At 53.3% G+C, this 24,368-nt stretch overlaps 1 protein-coding gene across 1 annotated transcript in view; it reads left to right on the plus strand.

Moving 5' to 3' along the window:
- The window catches only part of JADE2 (jade family PHD finger 2), a 132,939-nt gene that overhangs the window by 70,303 nt on the left and 38,268 nt on the right, over positions 1 to 24,368 (plus strand). The window contains 1 exon segment of the mRNA XM_038739863.1: positions 15,964 to 16,133. Within this exon segment, the coding sequence (XP_038595791.1) occupies positions 15,964 to 16,133 (170 nt within the window).

Genomic DNA, 24,368 nt, shown 5'->3' on the forward strand with positions numbered 1-24,368 from the left:
GAACAGGTATTGAATCTCCATATTAATTATGGGGAAACCGATCTTATCCCCTGAAGTTAAACTGCAATCTTGAGGGCCCAGCCCCGGCAAGTTCAAGCCACGGGGACTGTAGAAGCCACTCGGCTCTCCAGCTGGCCGCACAGAACACGGAACTCAGCTGCCGCCCTGAAATAGCCTGCCCCACTGAAACCAGCCGCCGACCACGGCCTTTGAGTTTCCAGACAGTGTTGAGCCCAGCAGTGGGGAGGTTGGGGGACCGGAGAGTGAGGAGTGGGGAGATGAGCACCTTTGTCCCAAGAGTTGCTGGGAGATGCAGTCCAGCCACGCGGTGCCACAGCCATGCTGCGCTCGCAGAACCACGAGCCCCAGAAACCACTCTGTCAGGGATGCGATGTCGGCAGTGACATGGAAATCCGGCAGCCGCTGGGAGTGCCTCTGCCTGGCTTCGGGCCGGGTGTCTGTGGGACTGGGGCGCTGAGAGATGTGGGGCCCCAGGGCGGGTGTGGCAATTGATCAGACCAGCCTCAGTTCCCAGACATGCTTCACAGGAGGCTGGGCCGCCCCATTTGGCCCCGGGCTTTGCCAGTCCTCGGCCCGTTGGACATCTGGCTGTGGTTCTGCTAGTCTCCTTCTACAGCCAGCCTGCACACTTTGCTCCTCTAATGCTAACTTTCTCACTGGGCCTCGATCTCGTCTGTCTCGCCGCCGACCTCTCGCCCTCGTCTTGCCTCTGGCCTGGAACGCCCTCCCTCCTCAAATCTGACAGACAGTTACTCTCCCCCGTTTCAAAGTCTTATTGAAGGCACATCTCCTCCAAGAGGCCTTCCCTAAACCCCACTTTCCTCTTCGCTCACTCCCTTCTGCATCATCCTGACTTACTCCCTTTGTCCTTCTCCCCTTCCAGCCCCACAGCACTTATGTAAGTATCTGCAATTTATTTATTGATATGAATGCCGGTTTCCCCACCCTCTAGTAATAATAATAAAAATGATGGTATTTGTTAAGCCCCTACTATGTGCAAAGCACTGTTCTAAGCACTGGGGGATACAAGGTGATCAGGTTGTCCCACATGGTGCTCACAGTTTTAATCCCCATTGTGCAGGTGAGGTAACTGAGGCACAGAGAAGTGAAGTGACTTACCCAAAGTCACACAGCTGACAAGTGGTGGAGCTGGGATTAGAACCCACGACCTCTGACTCCCATGCCCAGGCTCTTTCCACTGAGCCATGCTGCTTCTCTAGACTGTGAGCTCACCGTGGGCAGGGAATGTGTCAGTTTATTGTTGCATTGTACTCTCCCAAGTCCCTAGTACAGTGCTGTGCACACAGAAAGTGCTCAGTAAATACGTTTGAATGAATGAATCAACCTCCTGGACCTTCCTGACTGGTGCGATCGGAGGTCGTCTGCACCAGGACCTGTCAGATCTCAAAACAGAACTTCCCCTCACCCCTGATGCTTCAATCCTCTCCTCCCCCACCAAAATCTGACCGTTTTTCACAGCCTGGATGACCACACCTCAACATTTCCCCACAGAGAAGGCACAACGCCTGCCCTGAAAGCCCAGAGAAAGAAAAGCCATTTTACTGAGCCTGGCCCTTAACCGAATGAAAATTGCCCCTCTAAATTGCCGAAAGCTTTTGAAGTTCTAGGGAGCTGCTGAAGAAACCCCTGGCGACTCAAGCTGGCAGAAATAACAATATCAGCTTCACCACTGAGGGTTGCTGGCAGAATTATCTTTCCACTGACTTTCCTGAGAGCCGATTTATTTACAGGCAGGAGCCGAGTCTAATTTAGCCTGGAATGGAGGTAAAAACAAGATGACTGCAAAAAAGGCCTTTCCCTATAAGAGGAAAGCATGGTGTGCGTAGAGGTGTTTTGTCATCGATCCCTCGCATTCTAATTAGGAGGCCGCCATGGGGGCTATTTGGGCTCTGGCAGACCCTTGGGGTGTCGGGCTGCTTGGGCCCAGCCTCCTGTGACAAAAAGAAGCCGAATCCTTGGAGCCCGGTGGGTCTGCTGCGTCCAGAGAACCATGCCCTCCCGGGGTCCCAAGCCGACCTCATTCCCTCCTTGGGCGTCTGCAGCCCATCCCAGTCCCAGCGGTCACGGTTCTGGGATCCAGCCAGGTGTTGGGTTGATTGCTGCCGGTGAGAGCTTCATGGAGATTCAGTGGGGACCCCCGACCTTCCAATCCGCCTTGTCTCTCTCGCACCCCTCCAACCTCCCCGTCTCACCAGGCGATCGGTTGGAGCTGGTTTCAGGCCGGGAGCAGCTGGGCTCCAAGCAGACGGGCAGTGCCGGCGAGCCGCCCCAATGGAGCCCGAGGGGGACGTGGCAGGTGGATGAGATGGGGGGCTGGTCCCGGGAGTGCGGGGAGCCGTGCCGGGGCGGGATGAGACACAACCTAGCCCGAGCACTTTAGGGAGGGGACAGGAGCCGGACGCCACCCCCAGGGGTCTGCAGACCAAGGCCAGGCTGGGGGCGTAGCTTTGGCTAGGAAGGGGCTCTGAGCACCACTCTGTGCGGAGCACTGTGCTGGGCCTCTGCTGTATGGCAGAACACTGCTTTATACTTGCCGTGGGCAGTGTGCCGTGCTGTGCTTGATGCCTGTTGTGTGCAGAGTGCTGTACTGGATGCTTACTGGATGCAACATGTTGTAGTGGACATCTGCTGGGTGCAGAGCGCTGCAAAATGTGGAACACTGTCCTGGGTGCAGAGCACTGTACTGATGCCTACTGGGTGCAGATTGCTGTGTTGGGCACCTTTTGGATGCAGAGTGCTGTTCTGGATGTAAAGCTCTGCACTGGACACCTACTGGATGCCGAGCACTGTACTGTATGCCTACTGAGTACGAAGTGTTGTATTAAATACATGATAGAGTACAACAGAAGCTAGACACGCATTCCCTGCCCTCAGGAAGCTTCTGATGTCCCGGTCAGTCAGCTGAGGCCAAGTTAGATGGGTCGAGCTTCCCCGGTCTTCTTACACCATGGCACTGACAGCATCAAGGTTGTATTTGGGAGGGAGCACCCAGGGGGCCGGCTGGAGTCACCTTCTGTCCCCAGGGGAAGGCAGTGGCTGTGGGGAGGTGGGAGTGGACCCCCGAGATCTTAGAAGGACAGAAAGACAAGCGGTCCCCGCCTCATTCAGCGGGGCTGCTGCTTTCCTCCGACAGTCAATCAGTCAATCAATCAATCGTATCTATTGAGCGCTTACTGTGTGCAGAGCACTGGACTAAGCGCTTGGGAAGTACAAGTTGGCAACATATAGAGAGAGTCCCTACCTAACAGCGGGCTCACAGTCTAGAAGGGGGAGACAGAACAAAACCAAACATATTAACAAAATAAAATAAATAGAATAGATATGTACAAGTAAAATAAATAAATAAATAAACAGAGTAATAAATATGTACAAACATATATACATATATACAGATGCTGTGGGGAAGGGAAGGAGGTAAGACGGAGATAGAGAGGGGGACGAGGGGGAGAGGAAGGAGGGGGCTCAGTCTGGGAAGGCCTCCTGGAGGAGGTGAGCTCTCAGTAGGGCCTTGAAGGGAGGAAGAGAGCTAGCTTGGCGGATGGGCAGAGGGAGGGCATTCCAGGCCAGGGTGATGACGTGGGCCGGGGGTCAACGGCAGAACAGGTGAGAACGAGGGACAGTGAGGAGATTAGTGGCAGAGGAACGGAGGGTGCGGGCTGGGCTGTAGAAGGAGAGAAGGGAGGTAAGGTAGGAGGGGCCGAGGTGATGGAGAGCCTTGAAGCCAAGGGTGAGGAGTTTCTGCCCGATGCGCAGATTGATTGGTAGCCACTGGAGATATTTGAGGAGGGGAGTAACATGCCCAGAGCGTTTCTGGACAAAGGCAATCCGGGCAGCAGCATGAAGTATGGATTGAAGTGGGGAGAGACACGAGAATGGGAGATCAGAGAGAAGGCTGAAGCAGTAGTCCAGATGGGATAGGATGAGAGCTTGAATGAGCAGGGTAGCGGTTTGTATGGAGAGGAAAGGGCGGATCTTGGCAATGTTGTGGAGCTGAGACCGGCAGGTTTTGGTGACGGCTTGGATGTGAGGGGTGAGCGAGAGAGCGGAGTCGAGGATGACGCCAAGGTTGTGGGCTTGTGAGACGGGAAGGATGGTAGTGCCGTCAACAGTGATGGGAAGGTCAGGGAGAGGGCAGGGTTTGGGAGGGAAGACAAGGAGTTCAGTCTTGGACATGTTGAGTTTTAGGTGGTGGGCAGACATCCAGATGGAGATGTCCTGAAGGCAGGAGGAGATGCGAGCCTGGAGGGAGGGGGAGAGAGCAGGGGCAGAGATGTAGATCTGGGTGTCATCAGCGTAGAGATGATAGTTGAAGCTGTGGGAGCGAATGAGGTCACCAAGGGAGTGAGTGTAGATAGAGAACAGAAAGGGACCAAGAACTGAACCTTGGGGAACCCCCACAGTAAGGGGATGGGAGGGGGAGGAGGAGCCTGCAAAAGAGACTGAGAAAGAACGACTGGAGAGATAAGAGGAGAACCAGGAGAGGATGGAGTCTGTGAAGCCAAGGTCAGATAGCGTGTTGAGGAGAAGGGGGTGGTCCACAGTGTCGAAGGCAGCTGAGAGGTCGAGGAGGATTAGGACAGAGTAGGAGCCGTTGGATTTGGCAAACAGGAGGTCATTGGTGACCTTTGAGAGGGCAGTTTCCGTGGAATGTAGGGGACGGAAGCCAGACTGGAGGGGGTCGAGGAGAGAGTTGTTGTTGAGGAATTCTAGGCAGCGCGTGTAGACAACTTGTTCAAGGAGTTTGGAAAGGAATAGTAGGAGGGATATGGGGCGATAACTAGAAGGTGAGGTGGGGTCAAGAGAGGGGTTTTTTTAGGATGGGAGAGACATGGGCATGTTTGAAGGCAGAGGGGAAGGAACCAGTGGAGAGTGAGTGGTTGAAGATGGAAGTTAAGGAGGGGAGAAGGGATGGAGCGAGAGATTTCATGAGATGAGAGAGAATGGGGTCAGAAGCACAGGTGGCTGGAGTAGCACTTGAGAGGAGGGAGGAGAGCTCCTCTGAGGATACCGCTCGGAAGGATGGGAGAGTAGCAGAGAGTCGATCTCGTGTCGGTGCTCTTTGCTCTCTGTGTCACGTTCATCTTTTCCCTGCGCCCGACCCCAGACCGCCCCCACCTCTTCCGTCTCCCTTCCCCTCACAGACGTGAGTCACCACGGCCCTGCACACAGGGTGGCTTTCCCGGAGGTGGGGCTGGTGTCAGCCTTTCCTCTCCTGCCGGCTCCCGCCACGGCTGACCGCACCATCTCTCATCTCTGCGGAGCTGCGTTTTCTAGCTCAGTATAAATGCCCCCATACCACCGTGCGTCGTTATTGTTTCCGGACACTTGTGTCCGGAAGTCCCCTCGACACTCTCTGAGCCACCAATTTACTATCCTCCTTCACCCCACTGACTACTCTATGAACTTTGTACATTTCTCCGGCATGTAGTACAGAGCTCTGCCCTTGATAAACATCCAGTACAACACTCAGCACATGATAGGTGCCCAGGACACACTCTGCACCCAGAAGTCATCCATTCTAACCCTTGGCACACAGTAAATGCCCAGTGCAGTGCTCTGAACAGAGAAGGCACCCCATCCGACCCTCTGCCCACAGTTGACACTCAGTCACCGCTTCTGAATGAATGGCCGAATGGTCCGGTGGGTGTTTCCCGGTGCCGTGAGTGGGGATTCTTCAGGAATGTGTATTTCTTGTTGGGCACTATCACTACCCATACCTTTCCGGCAGAGCAGAGCACAGTAGTCGCTCGGATCGTGGCGGGGGGTCAGATTCCAGCAACTGCTTGCCGATGGAGGGTGAGCCTTTCCCGCAAGGGATAGGGAGTGAGGGCCGCCAGCAGGGAGCAGGCAGGCCTACCTTCCAGGTAGATGGGGAAGGAGGAGGCCTCTGATTCAGCAGCCCCCAGCCCTCCTCCATTTGGCTCCCCTGCAACTTGGTGGTCTGAGCTTAGCCTGGCCTGCAGCAGGGTGAGCCAGTCCCCAGTTTCAGCTTGGAGTGACCCAGGCCTGGGTGATCCTGGGGTGAAAGTGGGGCACCTGTGGTTCGGCCAGACCTGGCCCACCTGTTTCCGGGGTGGGGATGAGGTGGGGGCAGAGGAGAAGGAGAAGCGGAAATGTCCTGTCCGCCAAGGAACGATTCTAGTCCGCTCCCCCACCCTGGGGCTGGACAGGAAATTCCATTTCCATTGCAAGGAGCAGCTTTGGGGGACTTCCTGTGGAGGGCTCGGCCCTCCAGAGGTTAATAATGTTCAGGAAACGTGTCCAGGTGGTGGGGAAGTGAGCAAATACATTCCGCACACTCTCCCAGCCTGGGGCGCCGAGAGGCGGGAACAGGCCATGAGGAGTAGTTGGCAGTGCCCCCTTAAAATGAGGCTTGAACCCCCAGCTCTGGGGATGCATGTGTGTGTCTGTGCACACGTGTGTGTGTGTGTGTGTGTGTGTGTGTGTGTGTGTGTGTGTGTGTGTGTGTGTGTAGCTGGCTTGGCCTAGGCAATACAGCATGTGACTGGTTGTCAGGAGACCTGTGTTCTGGAGAATATCGGGCCTCAGTCCTCCTCATCTATAAAAAACACAGATAAGATCTCCCAGCTCACTCTCCCTCTCACCTAGATTCATGAATCCTGGAAGGGACAGGGCAGTGGACACCCTACCCCAAAATTTAGCACAGGGCTTGGCACAGAGTAAGCGCTTCATAAATGCCATGTTTCTTATTAATAGAAATGCTTTGACTCCAGATAAAAGCAGCAGGGAAGTCAAACATATTAAATGCCTGGCTTTGGTTTTCTACCCAAAGCCCAGACCGTTTCACCCTGTAAAAAAAATGCTGCCCCAGAAAGCTGAGTACCCTTCCACCCCCTACAGTTACCCTCCATTTTCCGTCCCAATTGTCCTCACCGCTGCAGCCGGGGTTTGCTTGAGTTTGGGGCGGTAGTTGAGTCTTTTGTCCTCATACAGATTGGTCTCTTTACAAAGCCATCGCCAATGTTGAAAATCAGGGTTTCAATTTAGGAGGGCGGCTGGGGGCCCCAGGAGGGTGCCTCCTCTCCCACACCAAATTTAATCGGGGAGGAGTTATAAAAAAGAGCGGGTTAAACAAGTGGAAGAGGGGGTAGGGGAAGGTAGGGGTCTCCTACCTCTCTCACCTTTCTGTCTCTTCACTCCTGCTGGAAGCCAAGGGTTGTTTAATTTGCTGATGGCCCTGTAAAACCAAATTTGACAGGAACAACATTAGAATAGTACAAGCTACTGTCGGCTAAGGAGGGTGCCCATATTATGGGCTTTCTCTCTCTTTCTTCCCCTCCCTCTGAAGAACACAGAGATGCATTTCCACAGCAGCAGGTTGAGTGGCAAAAAAGTTCATTCCCACTCCAGCAAGGTCACAGTACCGGGCCAGTCATCCCCCACCCCTGACAAACATCCCCCCAACACACTGCCCCGCCACACCCTGGTGGCCCAGACAGAGTTGGGTTTGTTAGTCAGGTGTTGGGCCACGGAAATGAATGGACGAGTCAATCAACGTATCTTAGTACAGTGCTGAGCGCTTAGTACAGTGCTCTGCACACAGTAAGCGCTCAGTAAATATGAGTGAATGACTCTGTGGAATTGATTGAGCCCCAGCTGTGTGCAGAACACGGTATTGGAATCTCCCGTGTAAAACAGCACGTGGCCTAATGGAAAGAGTAAGGGAGTCAGAGGACCCGGGATCTAATCCCAGCTTTAGCACTTGCCTGCTGTGTGACCCTGGGCAAGTCACTTTGTTTCTCTGTGCCTCAGTTTCCTCAACTGTATACTGAGGAGGAAATACCTGTTCTTCCTGTTTAGACTGTGAGTCCCACCTGATTAGCTTGTATCCACCCCAGTACTTAGAACAGTGCTTGACACACGCCATAGGTGCTCAACAAATGGTATTTAAAAAAAAAAAAAAGCGGAGCCCTGCTACTGTGGGCATGTATGTGAAGTCCAACTTCAGCCTGTGCTCGTGGCGGTCAGCGCGGGTGGTCCCCGCACCCACCCAGGGGGTCTCTCCCCAGCTCTATCACTGCATCTGCTTGCAAAGGACCGGACCGTCCAGTGACAGCTCTACCATCAAAAGGTCTGCCCCCGGGCCTCGGGCTCCCTAGCCCCGGTCCGGTGAAGCCCGCCTGGAGCCGGGCCTTTGTCCATACTGGGAGTGAGCCCTGGCACAGCATGGCACGTTAGATAGGACACAGGCCTGGGAATCTGAAGGTCATGGGTTCTAATCCCAGCTGGGCCATCTTTCTGTAGTGAGACCTTGGGTAAGTCACTTCACTTCTCTGGGCCTCAGTTACTGCATCTGTAAAATGGGGATCGAAACTGTGAACCCAAAGTGGGACAGGGACTGTGTCCAACTCTATTTGCTTTTATCCATCCCAGCACTTAGTACAGTGACCGGCCAGACCTGGCCTCTGCACCTGATCGCTAATCGTCCTTGCGTGGGGGCCCGTGCCCCCACCCATTCAGGGATCTCAGGGTTCACGGTGGGGTCTGGTCATTGAATCATTCATTCATTTGTATTTATTGAGTGCTTACTGTGGGCAGAGCACTGTACTAAGCACTTGGGGGAGGACAGTATAACAATAAACAGACACATTCCCTGCCCACAATGAGGGTCACATTTTGCCGGCTCTCAGCCTCAGGTGAAGCAGAAGGAAACGGCCCAGTTTTTTTTTGTGTGTGGTCTGTACAGCCCCCTGCCGTCGGTGCCTCTCTTGTCTGTGCAGTGGTGTTGTGATGATCGCATCCCAGTCATTAAGATGACTCCCCTTTAATAATAATAATCATGATACTTGTTACTCTGTGCCAGGCGCTGTACTAAGCGTGGGGTAGATACAAGATAATCAGGTTGGACACAGTCCCTGTCTCGCATGAGGCTTACAGTCTAAGTAAGGGGGACTGGAATTGAATCCCCATTTTACAGATGAGGCAGGTGAGGCACAGAGATGTTAAGTGACTCGCCCATGGTCACACAGCAGACAAGTGGTGGAGACAGGATTAGATCCCAGACCCTTTAACTCCCAGGGCTATGCTCATTCCACTAGGCCAGACTGCTTCTCTAGGCCTTTTCTTTCCAGAGCTGACATTCCAAGTTTCCAAATGCCAGGCTGGCCCGCAGAGACCTCTTGAGACTTAATCATCAATCTCAGACTCCTCTGATGACTTTAAGCCGTACACCAGCCACTGTCCCCATTGGGGCAGCACCTATGATGTCGAGGTCGCATGACTTGCGTCTTTTTCAGACTGTTCACCAGCCTGATGCGATTAACAGCATGTGCAAAATCTTTAGCGAGCAGTCGTGCGTCTTGAACAGAGTTAGCCCCTAGCACCCCATCCCCCCCATCAGTTGCAGCTAATGATTGATAATCTTTGACTCCTTTGCCTTGGCATGAAGTTGCTGCAGATTTCAGCATCCAGCTTTAAGGCGGTCCTGCATGCAGACCCCACATTTCATACCTCTGACCCCAACAGTCAGCCAGGCGCCTAACACAGTGAAAAGCATCCTTGCAGGAAAGCACACCTGCTTGATCCCCATTTGGGACCGCAAAAGGTGTTGGGAAACAACCGTGTTCCAAAACTCTGACTAGCTTTCTATCTTGGAGTGACCCTATGATGTTAACAGACTTTTAAACCAGACAGCCAGACTTGAGAAGCCCAGCCCAGGTCATTCCGAGATACCGAGTCCAAAGCCTTTGTCAAAACCCCGCCTCCCTGCATTTCTCCCTATTTTGTCAAGGCGAAGGTCTTGCCAGTAGTTCCGGGCCTGGATCGAAAGCCACGCTTTCTTTCTGGAATTATTTTTACCGACGGCCGACAGCTTAGATGGCTCACTGTTCCTCCGGTTAGAACCTTCCCAGCAATGGCCAAGAGCGAAATCCCACAGTGCCCGAATGAAAATGAAGCGTTCCCTTTCCTCAGACGGTGCTTCCTGATGAGCTTGTACTCACCATTCTCATACACTGCCGCAAGAATGCCATCTGGGCCAGAGGCTTTTAGATCTAATTTTAGTCTTTGGGGCCTCTGACGTGGTTAGCGGAAATGCAGGGTGGTTCTTTGGAGGAAGCTGTTACCAGTCGCTTGGAGTGATGTCCAAAACTGTTGAGGGACCATTGAGGACCTTGTTAAAGAGTCTGGTCCCCTTCTCCAGGGTTGCCATCCAGTTGGTCAGCAGCAGTCACTCATCAGTATTTACGGTGGGATTAACACCACTGTGGTATTGCAATAGAGGTGAAAGACATGCTCCCTACCCTCAGGGAGTCTCCTGTCTAATAGGGGACACAGACGCAGAATAATCGAACATACAGGAGGAAGAAGAGGATGGAAAGATGGATAGGTGGGTATGTGAATAGAACATATACTAACTATTGTGGGCTTCCAAGCACTTAGGACAATGCTCTGCACACAGTAAATACCATTGATTGAGCAGTCAATGAAGGTACCAAAGTGCCACGGAGTGGCTGAGATGACAGTGGCAGTTGGGAGTATGTGACCCGAGAAGAAAAGTTTGGGAATACATGAACCGAGAAGAAAAGTTAAATCAGGGAAAGCTCCCTGGAGAAGTTGGGCTTTGAAGATGAGGAGAGCTGCAGCCTGCTAGATTTCCTCTGGGTAGGAGGAAGGCTGTGAGCATGTGATTGAAGGCAGGCGAGTGGAGGATGAGATACCATGAGAAGGTAAGCTCGAGAGGAACAAAGAGTGTGAGCTGGGATGTAGTGGGGAAAGAGTGCATAAGTAAGAGGGGAGAACGGATGAAGAGCGATAACTTCAAAGTGAGACTGTTGTCTGAAGAGCAGGACCTAAAAGATGAACTCCGCTAGGTGTTTTCTGGCAGTCCAGAAACCTGCCGGAGCTCAGAACATGTAGGTTTAGCAACACCCATCAAGAGCCATACTGAGTTTCCAGTTGTAAATGTGACTTCGTGGTTGTGGGCTGAGAGTCAGGGCCTCTCTAGAAAGAAGGGCCAGGCTCTCTCTGCCCCTGTCCTAGCAATCCTAGCCCTAACACCCAACATCATATGTGTAAAATAACATCATTTTTTTCCCCTTTCCACTCAATCAATAAGTTGTATTTATTGAGGACTTACTGTGTGCAAAGCACTGTAATATATGCTTGGGAGAGTACAGTATAACAGAGTTGGTAGACATGTTCCCTGCCCATAACGAGCTTACAGTCTAGAGGGGGAGAAAGACATTAATAAAAATAAATACTTAAATTATGGGTATGTTCGTAAGTGCTGTGGGGCTGAGGGAGGGATAGGTAAAAGGGGCAAATCCAAGTGCAAAGGTGACACAGAAGGGAGTGGGAGAAGAGGAAATGAGGGCTTAGTCAGGGAAGGCCCATTGGATGAGATGGTGTGTTTAATAAAGCTTTGAAGGTGAGGAGAGTGACCTTCTGTCGGCTATGAATAGGAAGGGAGTTTCAGGAAGGAGGTCATCGTTGAGATAGACGAGATCAAGGGAGAGTGAGTAGGTTGGCATTAGAGAAGTCAAGTCTGTGGGCTGAGTAGTAGGATGAAATTAGGGAGGTAACATGGCAGGGAGCAATCATTCCTATGTATTGAGAGCTTACTGTGTACAAAGCACTGTAATAAGTGCTTAGCAGAGTACATTGTAACAGACACATTCCCTGCCCACAACGAGCTTCGCTGGAGTGCTCTCAAGTCTACGGTCAGGAGTCTCTGTTTGATGTGGAAATGGATGAGCAACCACTGGAAGTTCCCGAGGAGTCGGAAAACATGGACTGAACGGTTTTGTAGAAAAGCGATCTGGGAAGCAGAGTGAAATTTGGACTGGAGTGGAGAGACACAGGAGGCAGGGAGATCAGCAAGGAGGCTGATGCAGTAATCAAAGAGGGATAGGAGAAGCGCTTGGATTAGCGTGGTAGCAGTTTGGATAGAGAGGAAAGGGCAGATTTTAATGATATTATGAAGGCTGAACCGGCAGGATTTTGTGACAGATTGAATGTGTGGGTTGACTGAGAGAGATGAGTCAAGGATAAGGCCAAGGTACAGGCTTGTGAGACGGGGGGATGGTGGTGCTGTCTACAGTGATGGAAAAATTGGAGGAGGACAGGGCTTGGGTGGGAATATGTGCAATTCTGTTTTGGACGTATTAAGTTCGAGGAGTCGGCGTCCAAGTAGACATGTCCTGAAGGCAGGAGGAAATGTGAGACGCTAGAGAAGGAGAGAGATCATGGTTGGAGATGTAGATTTGGGTATCATCCTCATAGAAGTGATTGTTGAAGCCATGGGAGTGAATGGGTTCTCCAAGTCTGGAGGAGAACAAATACTTTATCGCCACTGACCCTTAAGGGTTGGCTTCCCTTAAAGGACCACATGACCCTCAGGCCCCAGTGGGATTCTGGGATGAAATTGTCCACCCCCCGAGCCTCCCCCTGAAAATCTCTGGGCCTAAAGACTATGACACCACAGTGTGTGCTTGCTCCAACAAGTGTGGCAGTATGGTGTGACCTCTGCCCCAGCTGTCACACAGAAGGACAACGTTGTTCCCAGCTGTGTTCCCCAGAGTCAGCAGGGACAGCTCTCATAGGTGCCATCGGCAACTGAGAGGTGATGTATGCTACCTGGGGGTGGATTCTAACCCTGAGCCCTGGTACCTGGCGGGTGGCATCGGACCCGGGGCAGATTCCAGAGGTGAAAAGTGCCCTCCCACAATCTCTACCCTGCAGGCAGGCGTGACATTGTCCCAGAGAAGACCGATCCCACACAGGAATTCCAGGGGTCCAGGGTGGCATCCCGCGGTGCAACACTGCAGCACGCCAGCTGTTGTGGGTCCATGTTACTGGACCTCTGCTCTGTGTCTGGTGGACCCTGGGCACCGAATGTACCCGGGAAGTGTAGCAGTCAGATCTGAGAGGGCCCCTTTGGGAGCTGGCATTGGCTGACTGCCAGCTTTGGCAGTGAGGAGGGGAAAGATGGATGGCTTCGTCCATGACCCCTGACCTGTGCCAGACCACGGCGCTGCAGCCAGATGCCCGGGCCAGCCCAGTGTGAGCTCCATGCGTGGTGTGAGAGAAGGCGGCGGGCTGACAGACGGAGGCTAGAAGCCAGGGCCCCCCACAGCCCAGTCGCTGGGAGGGACCCGAGCGCCGGCCGTTTTTCTCCTTGAAACATCTCATCCAGACAGAAATGTCAATGGACAGAGACGTTGCCCGGAAACAACAAGGCAACGGCAAAGACCAGGATTCCTGCCAGCCGGCCCTCGGCCACGTGCCACTCTAACTTGAGGTTGGGCAGAGGGTAGCCTCTGGTCCCGGGGTGGCCGAGGAAGGAACAGGGAGCAGTCTGAGGAAGGTGGAGGCTTCCAAGTTCTGCCAGCGTACGTGCTCCACTCTCGCTGTGGTGCCTGGCTCTTGAAGTCTGGCATCGTGGCCCAGCAGAAAGAGCAGAGGGCTGGGAGTCAGGAGACCTGGGTTCTAATCTCCATTCCACCCCCTGCCTGCTCAGCAACCGTGGCCAAATCATTCACTCTGTTTCAGTAGGGATTAAATACTTGTTCTCCCTCTCCCTTAGACTCTGAGCCCTGTGAGGGACAGGAACTGGGTCCGTTCTGATTGGATTGGATTGTATAAATAAGTAAAAATAAATGATGGGTTTTGTTAAGCACCTATTCCCAAGCGCTGTTCTAAGTACTGGGATGGATGCAAGGTGATCAGGTTGTCCCACGTGGCGCTCACAGTCTTAATCCCCATTTTAAAGATGAGGTAACTGAGGCACAGAGGAGTTAAGTGTTTGCCCAAGTCCACAAGTGGTGGAGCCAGGATTAGAACTCACGACCTCTGACTTCCAAGCCCGTGCTCTTTCCACTAAGCCATGCTGCTTCTCCACTTCAGTGCTTGGCACATAGTGAGCACTTAACAAATACTGCGAGTATTATTATTACTGCTTTAGTCCCAGCTCTGAGCGACCTCAGGAAAGTCACTTCAACTTTCTGTGCCTCAGTTTCCTCAACTGTAAAGTAGGGATGAGAAACCTGCTCTCCCTCCCTCTTTGAGCTCCGTATGGGATCGGAACTGCGTCCGACCTGATTATCCGATACGTAGCCCGGGAATTTAGCACAGTGCTTATGCTATACATGCCACAGTGAATAAAGCACAGATGCCATAAATCATTTCGGGGTCTAAATGTTCAGAAGCAGTGAGGGTGGCTGTGAGTATGTAAGTGCCGAGGTGGGAGTTGGGAGGATATAAGAGCTGGGGGTCAGGGGTTACCCACTTCTCCTTTTAGGCATGGATTGGCTTCACTCTCTCAGCTCCCCTTCTTCATCCGTCCCCTCGAGGCAGGCCCCGGGCCCAGGACTAGGTTTGCAGCAGGCAGGTAGGCCGGCAGGCGGGCGGAAGGGCAGCGTTTCTGAGCAAGGCAGAAGGCAGCTGGCAGCCTAGCAGTGACAGCAGGACTCTCCTTAATGATGGGATCCTTGAGCTGCTCGCGTCCGTTTCTAAGAATAGCCGGAGTTTTATTGCTCCTTGTCCGCTGTTATAGCCCTCCAAGTAATGACCGTAATCGCTGTGTCATACCTTGGCCCGCGGCCTCTCTCCTGCAGCAGCCCTGGGACCATTAGACTTTCCAGGTGGGGATTTTGTTGCTAGAGAAGCCATTCTCTTACACACACACCCTTGCCCTCACCTTCCAAGAAAAAAAAAGATATGGTTATTGGACCCAGAAATGGAGGCTTCAACTTGTGAGTTGAAAACGGAGGGCTGGAGAGGTCATCCAATCTGTCCCCCGGCCTCCGAGCAAGGTCACTCCTAGGTGGCTCCTATGTGAGGTGAGAGGAGAAGGGTCTATAACGTCTAGGGGTGCTTGTGCTCCTGGGAGGGTGGGTATGTGGGGGAGTGGGGACTTTCCCCAAGCTGCACACCCCAGGGTCAGTACAGTGTTCCCCTCAGCTCCACTCTTGAAGCGGGCTGCGGTGATGGGGGCTTAGGGAGAGCAAGGGGCAGGGTGGCCAAGAGGAAAGAGTGCAGGGCTGGGAGCCAGGAGGGCCGGGTTCTAGTCTCAGCTCTGCTCCTGCCCCTCAGAGTGACCCTGGGCAAGATACTTAACCTCTCTGTTTCCTCTTCCTTACAATGGGAATAATAGTATCTGCCTTTCCCTGCCACACAGAAATGTGTTCAAGAGCACGGGTTTGGGAGTCAGAGGTCATGGGTTCTAATAACTTCTGAGCCTCAGTTACCGCATCTGTAAAATGGGGATTAAGACTGTGAGCCCCACGTGGGACAACCTGATCACCTTGTATCTCCCCCCAGTGCTTAGAACAGTGCTTCGCACATAGTAAGCGCTTAACAAATGCCATCATTACTATTATTATTATTCATTCATTCAGTCATATTTATTGAGCGCTTACTTTGTGCAGAGCACTGTACCTTGGAAAGTACAATTTGGCAACAATGGGCTCATAGTCTAGAAGACTTGTTCGTGAGACAAGATGTGGTGAGGGAGCCCATTGTTGGGTAGGGATTAACTATATTTGTTGCTGAATTATACTTTACAAGCCCTTAGTACGGTGCTCTGCACACAGTAAGCACTCAATAAATGATTGAATGAATGAATGTGAAGGCACTTTGGAAAACAAATTCAAGATAGAACCAGCGGAGTCGCACATCCGGGTGTCACCTACATGCAGACCCATACACACACGTGCCCACGCGTGTGAACGTACGCACCACACTGGTACCTCAGACGCTATCTACGGCTACGTTGGCCCTGCCCATGTTTCCCTCCCAGCTTCCCCTCCTCCCTTCCCTCCATTGACCAGAAACACGTCCAGGATGAGCACCGAGCCGGCCGACTCCGTCGCCTGTGTGCCCAACGAGGGCATCTTCCCCCTACTTTCCTTTCCGTCACTCAGCTCACTGTCTGCTTCTGTCTTTCTCTCTCTGTGCTAGGATCGTGCCCCTGCTGGAACCTGCCCCAGCCCAGCCTTCCCCTCACAGCCTCTCCGGGGCGGACCTCTCGGAGGTCACCGGGACGTACTGCCAGGAGGTCAGTCGCTACGACCTGGACGAGATCGATGCCTACTGGCTGGAGCTGGTCAATCTGGAGCTCAAGGAGATGGGTAGGCGGGGCACGGGGGGCGGCCCCGGTGAATCGGTCCGGTCCGTGAGGCCGTGCGGGTCGGGGTGAGGGTGGGTGTGGATGTGGGACTCCCTTGGCTCCGGAGCAGGTGGACCAGGGGGTTCTTGGCATTCCCAGGTCCCAGACCCAAGCGAAAATCCAGCCCGAGCTCCGGGTGAGCCAGACTTCTGGTCCCTGGGGCCCCAGTACTGAATCTGTTTTAGGCTGTACTTGGGGCAGTGACCTGGGGAGGTGGGGAAGCCAGACGACCGGCAAGGCAGAGGGTCCTGTCTTAATTAATTAATTAATAATGGTGTTTGCTAAGTGCTTACTAAGTGCAAAGCCCTGTTCCAAGCGCTGGGGAGATTACAAGGTGATCAGGTTGTCTCACGGGGGGCTCACAGTTTTAATCCCCATTTTACAGATGAGGTAACTGAGGCACAGAGCAGTTAAGTGACTTGCCCAAAGTCACACAGCTGACAGCTGGCGGAGCTGGGATTTGAACCCATGACCTCCAATGACCTCCCATGACCTCTTTCCACTGAGCCATGCTGCTTCTCATGTCTTGCTGCATTTGCTGGACTCATTGCCCCGTGGTAAGGGGAGAGAAGCGAGAGAGCCCAGCCCCTGATCCCCAAACCCCTCTCTCCCTCCCCACAGCCCCCAAACTTCCAGGGGATGAGTCTGATACTTGTAGGGACTGCTTCTCCACAGCTGTGGTATCGGGCCTCCAGAGAGAGACGTAAGAACGCTCCCAGAGCAAGTGCTGGTGGGATCCGTCCCCTCTCCTGGCCGGGTCTGCAGGGATGGAGGCTGGCAGGAGAACTGGCGTAAAGACGCGCACCCTTGCTGGCTCTGGGGGTGGCTCACCCTTCCCTCACTCCCCCCTAGAGCCCCGCCCAGGCATCTGAATGGGGGACCAAAGGGGACATGGAACTCAGCTCTGGGGCGGCATAAGCAAAATTAGGGAATGAATCCAGAGGCCGGCCTAAAATTCCAAGCCTTCGACAGTTGAGAAATTAAACCACTGGGGTTCCGAGGCACCTGTGCTGCCATCTGAATATGTCCACAGGGCATACTGGCTCATGCACATAGTATTCTAGACTGTGAGCCCGTTGTTGGGTAGGGACCGTCTATATGTTGCCGACTTGTACTTCCCAAGCACTTAGTACAGTGCTCTCTGCACACAGTAAGCGCTCAATAAATACAATTGAATGAATGCACACAACAACTTTCTGGCGGGAGAAGAGATTAACCTGGACCATCATCTTCTACCCTAGCATCGGGCCCCTGCTGTCCGGCGGCATGGAGCCCAGTGGCGGGGGGGGTCTGAAAATTTGCGCTGGGTGGGTGACCCTGGGTGCCCATTAGAGGTGTCCCCTGAGAGGTAAGGGTGATTAGGGTATTTACCGACTCTGACTCTGTGTCAAGCACAGTGCTCAGGGCTGGGGAAGATGCCTGATCATCGGGTACAACACAGTCCCTCTCTCTCCCGGGTATCTCTCGGGAGGGCTGGTATCTTATCTTCATTCACAGATGAAAAGATTGAGGCTCAAAGAGCTTAAATGGCTTCTCCAAATTCAACCAATGGTATTTATTGAGCACTTACTAATAATCATAATTATGGTGCTTGTTAAGCACTTACTCCGTGCCAAGCACTGTTCTAAGCGCTGCCATAGATACAAGTTTATCAGGTTGGACACGATCCCTGTCTCACGTGGGGCTCACACCCTTATCAGTTTCAGTAGGTATTAAATACTTGCTTTCCCTCTCCCTTAGACTCAGAGCCCTGTGAGGGACAGGAACTGGGTCCATTCTGATTGGATTGGATTATATAAATAAGTAAAAATAAATGATGGGTTTTGTTAAGCGCCCATTATGTCCCAGGCACTGTTCTAAGCACTGAGATAGATGCAAGGTAATCAGGTTGCCCCACGTGGCGCTCACAGTCTCAAACCCCAGTTACAGATGAGGTAACTGAGGCACAGAGACGTGAGTCACCAAGCAGACGTGTGGCAGAGCTGGGATTAGAACCCAGGTCCTTCTGACTCCCAGGGCCATACTGTATCCACTAAGCCACATTGTGTGTGGAGCACTGTACTAAGCGCCTGGGAGTACACTATAACAGAGTCGGTAGACCCGTTACCTGTCCACAAGGAGCTTAAATGACACAGCTGGCAGGTGGACTAGAGGCCCGGTCTCCTGCCTCCCAGGAGTGCCCTTTCCCCTGGATCCTGTTGCCTTCCAGATCCAAGCTGTAAAGAGCAGGGCCTGCCGTGGGGGCCGAAGGAGACGTAAGAGACCGAGCCTCTCTAACGGCAACCTGATGGAATCTCGCTTCCGATAAAGTGTGGTAACAATAATGGTGGCATTTGTTCAGCCGATCAGTTGATTCAAGCAGCATGGCCTAGCGGAAAGACCACGGACTTGGAAGTCAGTGGACCTGGATTCTAATCCCAGCACTACCACTTGTCTGCTGTGTGACCTTGGGCAAGTCACTTCATTTCTCTGTGTCTCAGTTGCTCACCTGTAAAACGGGGATAAAGACCGTGAGCCTCCCATGGGACATGACTGTGTCCAATCTCAGATCTACCCCAGCACTTAGTACAGGGCCTGGCAGATAGTAAACACTTGAATACCATTTTAAAATCAATTAGTGGTATTTGTTGAGCATTTACTGTGTGCAGAGCTCTGTACACAGTGCTTGGGGTGGTGAGGGATGTGAAAGCAATTTGGAAATTTGGAAAACAAATTCAAGAACCAAATAAGCCGCACATGTGGATGTCATCTACATGCGTGTGCATACGCACACACACGTCACGTCGCACTGGTACCTCAGGCACTATCCACGCAGATGTTGGCCCCATCTATGTTTGCCTCCCTGCCTCCCCTCCTCCCTTCCCTCCGTTGACCAGAGCCAAGGGAACGCGTCCAGGATGAGCAGTGAGCCGGGTGACCCCACCGCCCATGGGCCCGGCGAGCGTACAGCTCTACAGAGTTGGTAGACATGTTCCCTGCTCACTGTGAGTTTACTGGATTAGATGCAAGGAAATCAGATCGAATACAGTTCCTGTCCCACGTGGGGCTACCAGTCCAAATAGGAATTTATATTAGAGAAGCAGCGTGGCTTAGTGGAAAGAGCCCTGGCTTGGGGGTCAGAGGTCGTGGATTCTAATTCCGGCTCCGCCACTTGTCAGCTGTATGACTCAGGGCAAGTCACTTAATTTCTCTGTGCCTCCGTTACCCCATCTGTAAAATGGGGATTAAGACTGTGAGCCCCACGTGGGACAACCTGATAACCTTGGATCTATCCCAGCACTTAGAACAGTGCTTGGCACATAGTAAGCACTTAACAAATGCCGTCATCATCATTATTATTATATTGATGTTTGTCTTCCCCTCTAGACTGTAAGCTTATTGTGGACAGGGACATGTCTATCAACTCTGTTGTATTGTACTGCACATAACAAGTGCTCAATTAATACCATTCATGATGATGATGATGATTTTGGCAACTCCCTCCAGTTGTCTGGGGCCTTGATCGGCTAGCAAGCCACTTTCCAAACAAGCATAGCTTCTCAGATGAAATATCAAATGAAGTCCTTGTGGAGGCCACGGGTCACCAACAGAAAGATGACCTTTCTCCGTCCCTCACTCTGCCAGCCATGGGGGTGGGGGTGGGGTGGTATTGTGGAGTATTGTCAGCGTGCCAGAAGCAGAGATTTGACTGGCTGACTCAGGTGAATAGGCCATTTACCGTGCCCGCTGAATGAGCGAATGAGAGTCGAAAGTGATCTGAGTAGAAATGGAAGCAGATTTCCTCACGAGTGTAAGAATTAAATGTAGAAATAGAGCCGGGAGCCCCCTCTTCTCCTTGGGGCCGGAGAGAGAGCTTCCGTCTTTGATTGGGTCTTTTCGAGATTTCGCACCAGGGATGGGGATCTCTGTTCTGAGACTTAAATTCAAAGCAAATGCAGGATTCTGGCAAGGGCGCGGCCAATGTCTCTGCTCCAAAAGGCCTCTTAGCGGCGGCCCCTGCACACACACGCGCGCACACGCACATATACACACACGCCGGTGCCCCAGTTGGAAGGAGAACTGCGAAGTGGTCTTCAAACCTCCCCTGCTACAGTGTGAGTGCTGCCCGCTGGCCCTCTCAGCCTGACTCTGGCCGCCAGCCCAAGGTCCCAGAGCAGCTCGGGACCATTGCCGGAAATAGCCTAGGCGTTCTTGTTTGAGCTCCGCTGTGTAGTGGGCTTTGAGCCTTGTGCATGTGTGAGTGTGTGTATGTGTCTCTCTCTCCCTCCCCATCAGATGGCCCAAATTCATAGCTTCCTCCTCCGAGAAATCTTCCTATCTCTCCCTGCCTTCTCTCCCAAATCGGCCTCGGTCTTCTCATGGAAACGTACGCAAGAATAGGCAGGCTACTGGTGGCCCTCACGGGTACCGGTCACTGAGACACCCGTGAGGTTGCGTGTATTAACTCTGGCCACGCAGCGTTACAGTGATGACATCGTCAGCACCGTTTTTCGGAAGTCCTCCCAACTCCTTCCAAACCTCGAGACCCCGCCCCCCGCCCGTGGGGATTCTGTTAGCAGCATCCCCGCAGGCTGGGACTCAATTAGGATTGGAGTTTCGGGAGGAATCCAGATTGAATTCCCGGGAAGACTGTGTATCCTAGTCTGCTCCTGGGAGGCAGGATATCCGGACTGGAGGCTAAGTTGCAGAGAGTGGAACTGGTCTGTCAGTCAGCCAATCAGTGGTATTTATTTAATGTTTACTGTGTGCAGAGCACTATTTTATGCGCCTGGGAGAGGACAGTACAATCGAGGTAGTAGACAGAATCCCTGCCCTCAAAGAGCTTCCAGTCTAGTGAGGGAGAATCTACCAGATACGACACACTGCGCTGATCCCCCAAGAAAGTCCAACAGAGCAGCATGGCCTAGTGGAAGATCCCAGGGCTGGGAGATAGAGGACCTGGATTCTATGCCCAGCTCTGCCACTTGTCTGCTGTGTGACAATGGGCAGGTCACTTAACATTTCTGTACCTCCATTGACTCATCTGTAAAATGGGGATTCAGTGAGCCCTGTGTGGGACAGGGACTGCATCCAACCTGATTTCCTTATGTCTACCCCAGTGTTTAGAAGAATTCCTGAAACATATGTGCTTGACAAATACCATGACAAATACCAGGTCCTGTTTCCTGCCCTCAGGGAGTTTACAGTCCAAGGCAGACAAAATACAAAAGTTTTGTGAGCAGTAGAAAACATCAGCATCAGATAGGAGCCCCGCCACCATGGTTGGAATGGGCTTCCACCGACTCGAGGGCTGGGCCAGCCCCTCTCTAAAGTGGCCTAATGCCTGGGGTCGAGGTGGTCTGTCGGAGCTTCCCCCTAGCCAGACGGGGTCTTGTTCTCCATTGGAGTCTGGGTGGATTTGGCTGGCGATGAAGGGAGCGGACGGCTCTCCCCTTCAAAGGGTTAATGACTTGAGCGTTCCCAGAGCCTCCGAGGCCAGGTCCCGTGCCCGTGGGCGGCTCCACTCATAAAACAGGTATTGTCAGGTTTCCTCCTCTGCTCTCCCGACCTGACTCAGGGCCCCGGCCGGGCGCACGAGGCCCTGGCCTTGCTTGGGGCTCAGCTGGCACAGGCGGGAGAGGTGCCAGCCAGCGGCGGGATTTGCAAGGGCTTGTCTGGGGCCCAGGCGGGCAGGCTGGAGAAAAGGGTGAGTCTTGGGAAAGGGCCTCATGGCCCCGAACCGTGCTCAGCACCAGACAGTCTCCCCCACCTCCCGGCATTCCCGTTCTCCCTCCGACCCAGGGTCGTCGGGACCGGAGACCTGGAAGCAGTTTTGGGGGAAGTATCTGACCCAAGCTCCTGTCTCCTTTTTGAAAAGCAACGTGAATAGTAATGATGGTATTTATGAAATGCTTACTGTGGGCCAAGCACTGTGCTAAGGACTAAGGTAAGATCCAAGGTCATAATCAGGTTGGACTCAGCCTCCATCCCACCCAGGACTCCCAGCCTAAGAGGCAGGAAGAGCGGGCTTCTTTCTCATCCCCATTTTACCGGTGGGGAAATTGAGACCCAGAGAGGTTCAGTGGCTTGCACAAAATCACACAGGAGGCAGAGCTGGGACTAGTACCCGGTTGCCTGGCTCCCAGTGCCAGCTATATGTGGAGAGTCGCTGCGGCGAGGGGGCAAATCCCAGCTAGTCCCCGGGCTGGCTTCCAGGTGCTCCGTTTCAGAGACGCTGTGGCCTCTTTCACGTTACGGTATTTGTCTGGTTTGATTATTATTTCTTTGCTATCTGAGAATTTGACAGCTGTAATGGCCACCAAGGGGGATTTCGAGAGGAGGGCATAGGGGGAGGAATGGGAGCCCGTGAACAAAACACAATAGTTAATCAGGATACTGACAGTTAAACGCCCCCCATTGCCCTCTCTCTGCTGTTTCTGCATCCCCCCGGGGATCAGCAGACCCAGGAGAGCTTGGCTCAACCAACCATACTGGGACAAGAAGCTGAGCCGGTAGGAGAGGTGTGTGCCCTGGTGGAAGTCCATTCTCATCTAGCCACTCCCAGCACGCCCACGAGAACCTCTCTCCGGCCCAGAGTCCGCCGGCCAGTGGAAATCAGGGCGGGAGGACAGATGGAGTTGCCGTCCTCTCGGACGGCTCCTGGATCCCGGCGGGGTCTTGATCCCCCAGGGACTCGGGAGGCAAGCGACTGGCGCTGACTGCACTTGTGATCACGTCCTCCACACCAGCCTCGAGGCTGAAAGGGAAAGGGGAGGAGGAAAGTGTGGCGACTCTTGGGATGATGGGAAATTCCAGTCGAGGTGCCTAAAGGCACCTGGCAAACCAGTCCTCTGTGGCATCCATCTGGCGCCCTCGTGCAAGCCCATAGGGTCTGTTTCCTAAGCAGGCTGGCCGCTCCCCTGGGTCTGGGGCCAGATCTCCTTAACATAGTTACGGCCTTTGTCAGACACATACTATCTGTTAAGCGTCAGGGGAGATACATGGTTATTAGATCCTTCCTACCCTCTGGGGCCCAGGAGCGGCTCTTTCCACTGAAGGCCCCTTTCGAGAGGACAGCGGCTTCACATCTCCCGTACACCGGGCTCCCAAGCCGTCTCCTCCCCATTTTACAGATGGGGAAGCTCAGACCCGGAGTGGGTATGTAATTTTCCCGAGGTCACACGGCAGGCTAGTGGCAGAGCTGGGACTAGAACCCAGCTCTTCTGTCTCCCTGTCATTCATTCATTCATTCATTCATTCAATCGTATTTATTGAGCGCTTACTGTGTGCAGAGCACTGTACTAAGCGCTTGGGAAGTACACGTTGGCAACATATAGAGATGGTCCCTACCCAACAGCGGGCTCACAGTCTAGAAGGGGGAGACAGAGCTGGGACTAGAACCCAGCTCTTCTGACTCCCTGTCCACCAGGTGACACTCCCCCAACTGGTTCCATGTGCTTCTGGGTGTAAGGAGTAGTGGGGAGGGGAAGGGGTGGTCGTGGTGATGGAGGTGACGGTGGGAAGGGCCCAGGAATGGTAGGGGTGGCGTCCCTCCCATCCCGGATCTGACCTCCCTCGAGAGCTCTGCTGCTCGAAGCTTCTCACTGCTGCTCCTCTCCTGAGCGAGTTTGGCTCTTCCTTCCTCAACAGAGCTGGAGGTAGCCAGGGGGCAGTTGGCTCTGACAACCCCCAACCCTGAGGCAGAGAAACTAGCCCAGGAGGAAGACAAGGTGTCTGAGATGACAAAGACCAGATCCTGGCCCGAAAAACATGTGGGGTCCCAGTCCCCTAAGCGGGCTCCAGTGTCTCCCTCTGCTAGGGGGCAGAGAACCTGTGGGACAGCAGGGTGTGGACACCGGGGATCTTGTCGCAACCCCCATTCCTCCGGCCCCACCAACTCTAGGCTATTTCTGAGGGGTGTGGGTGACTAAGGAGCCAGAAATCAGGACTCGGAGGAAAGGTTAAAGGCATTGGAGATTAAGTTGTCAGGAAAGGAGAAGGTGGGAGGGAAGTTGACTCCTGGTGATCTTTGGGTCAGGGTGGAGACCAGTTCTCTCTCTCTCTCTCTCCACGGAGAGACAAATGAGCAGAAACCAGTTCAAACTGCTGTAGGAAGGAGTCGGGCTAGACGTGAGAAGAACATCTTGACTTTGAGGGCTGTTACCTGAGCCCGAGCTGGCTAGGCCCGCTCTCTCTCTTTGTACCGGGGACGACGAGG

Source organism: Tachyglossus aculeatus, chromosome X1 (genome assembly GCF_015852505.1).
Source record: "Tachyglossus aculeatus isolate mTacAcu1 chromosome X1, mTacAcu1.pri, whole genome shotgun sequence".
In the NCBI taxonomy this organism is placed as follows: Eukaryota; Metazoa; Chordata; class Mammalia; order Monotremata; family Tachyglossidae; genus Tachyglossus; species Tachyglossus aculeatus.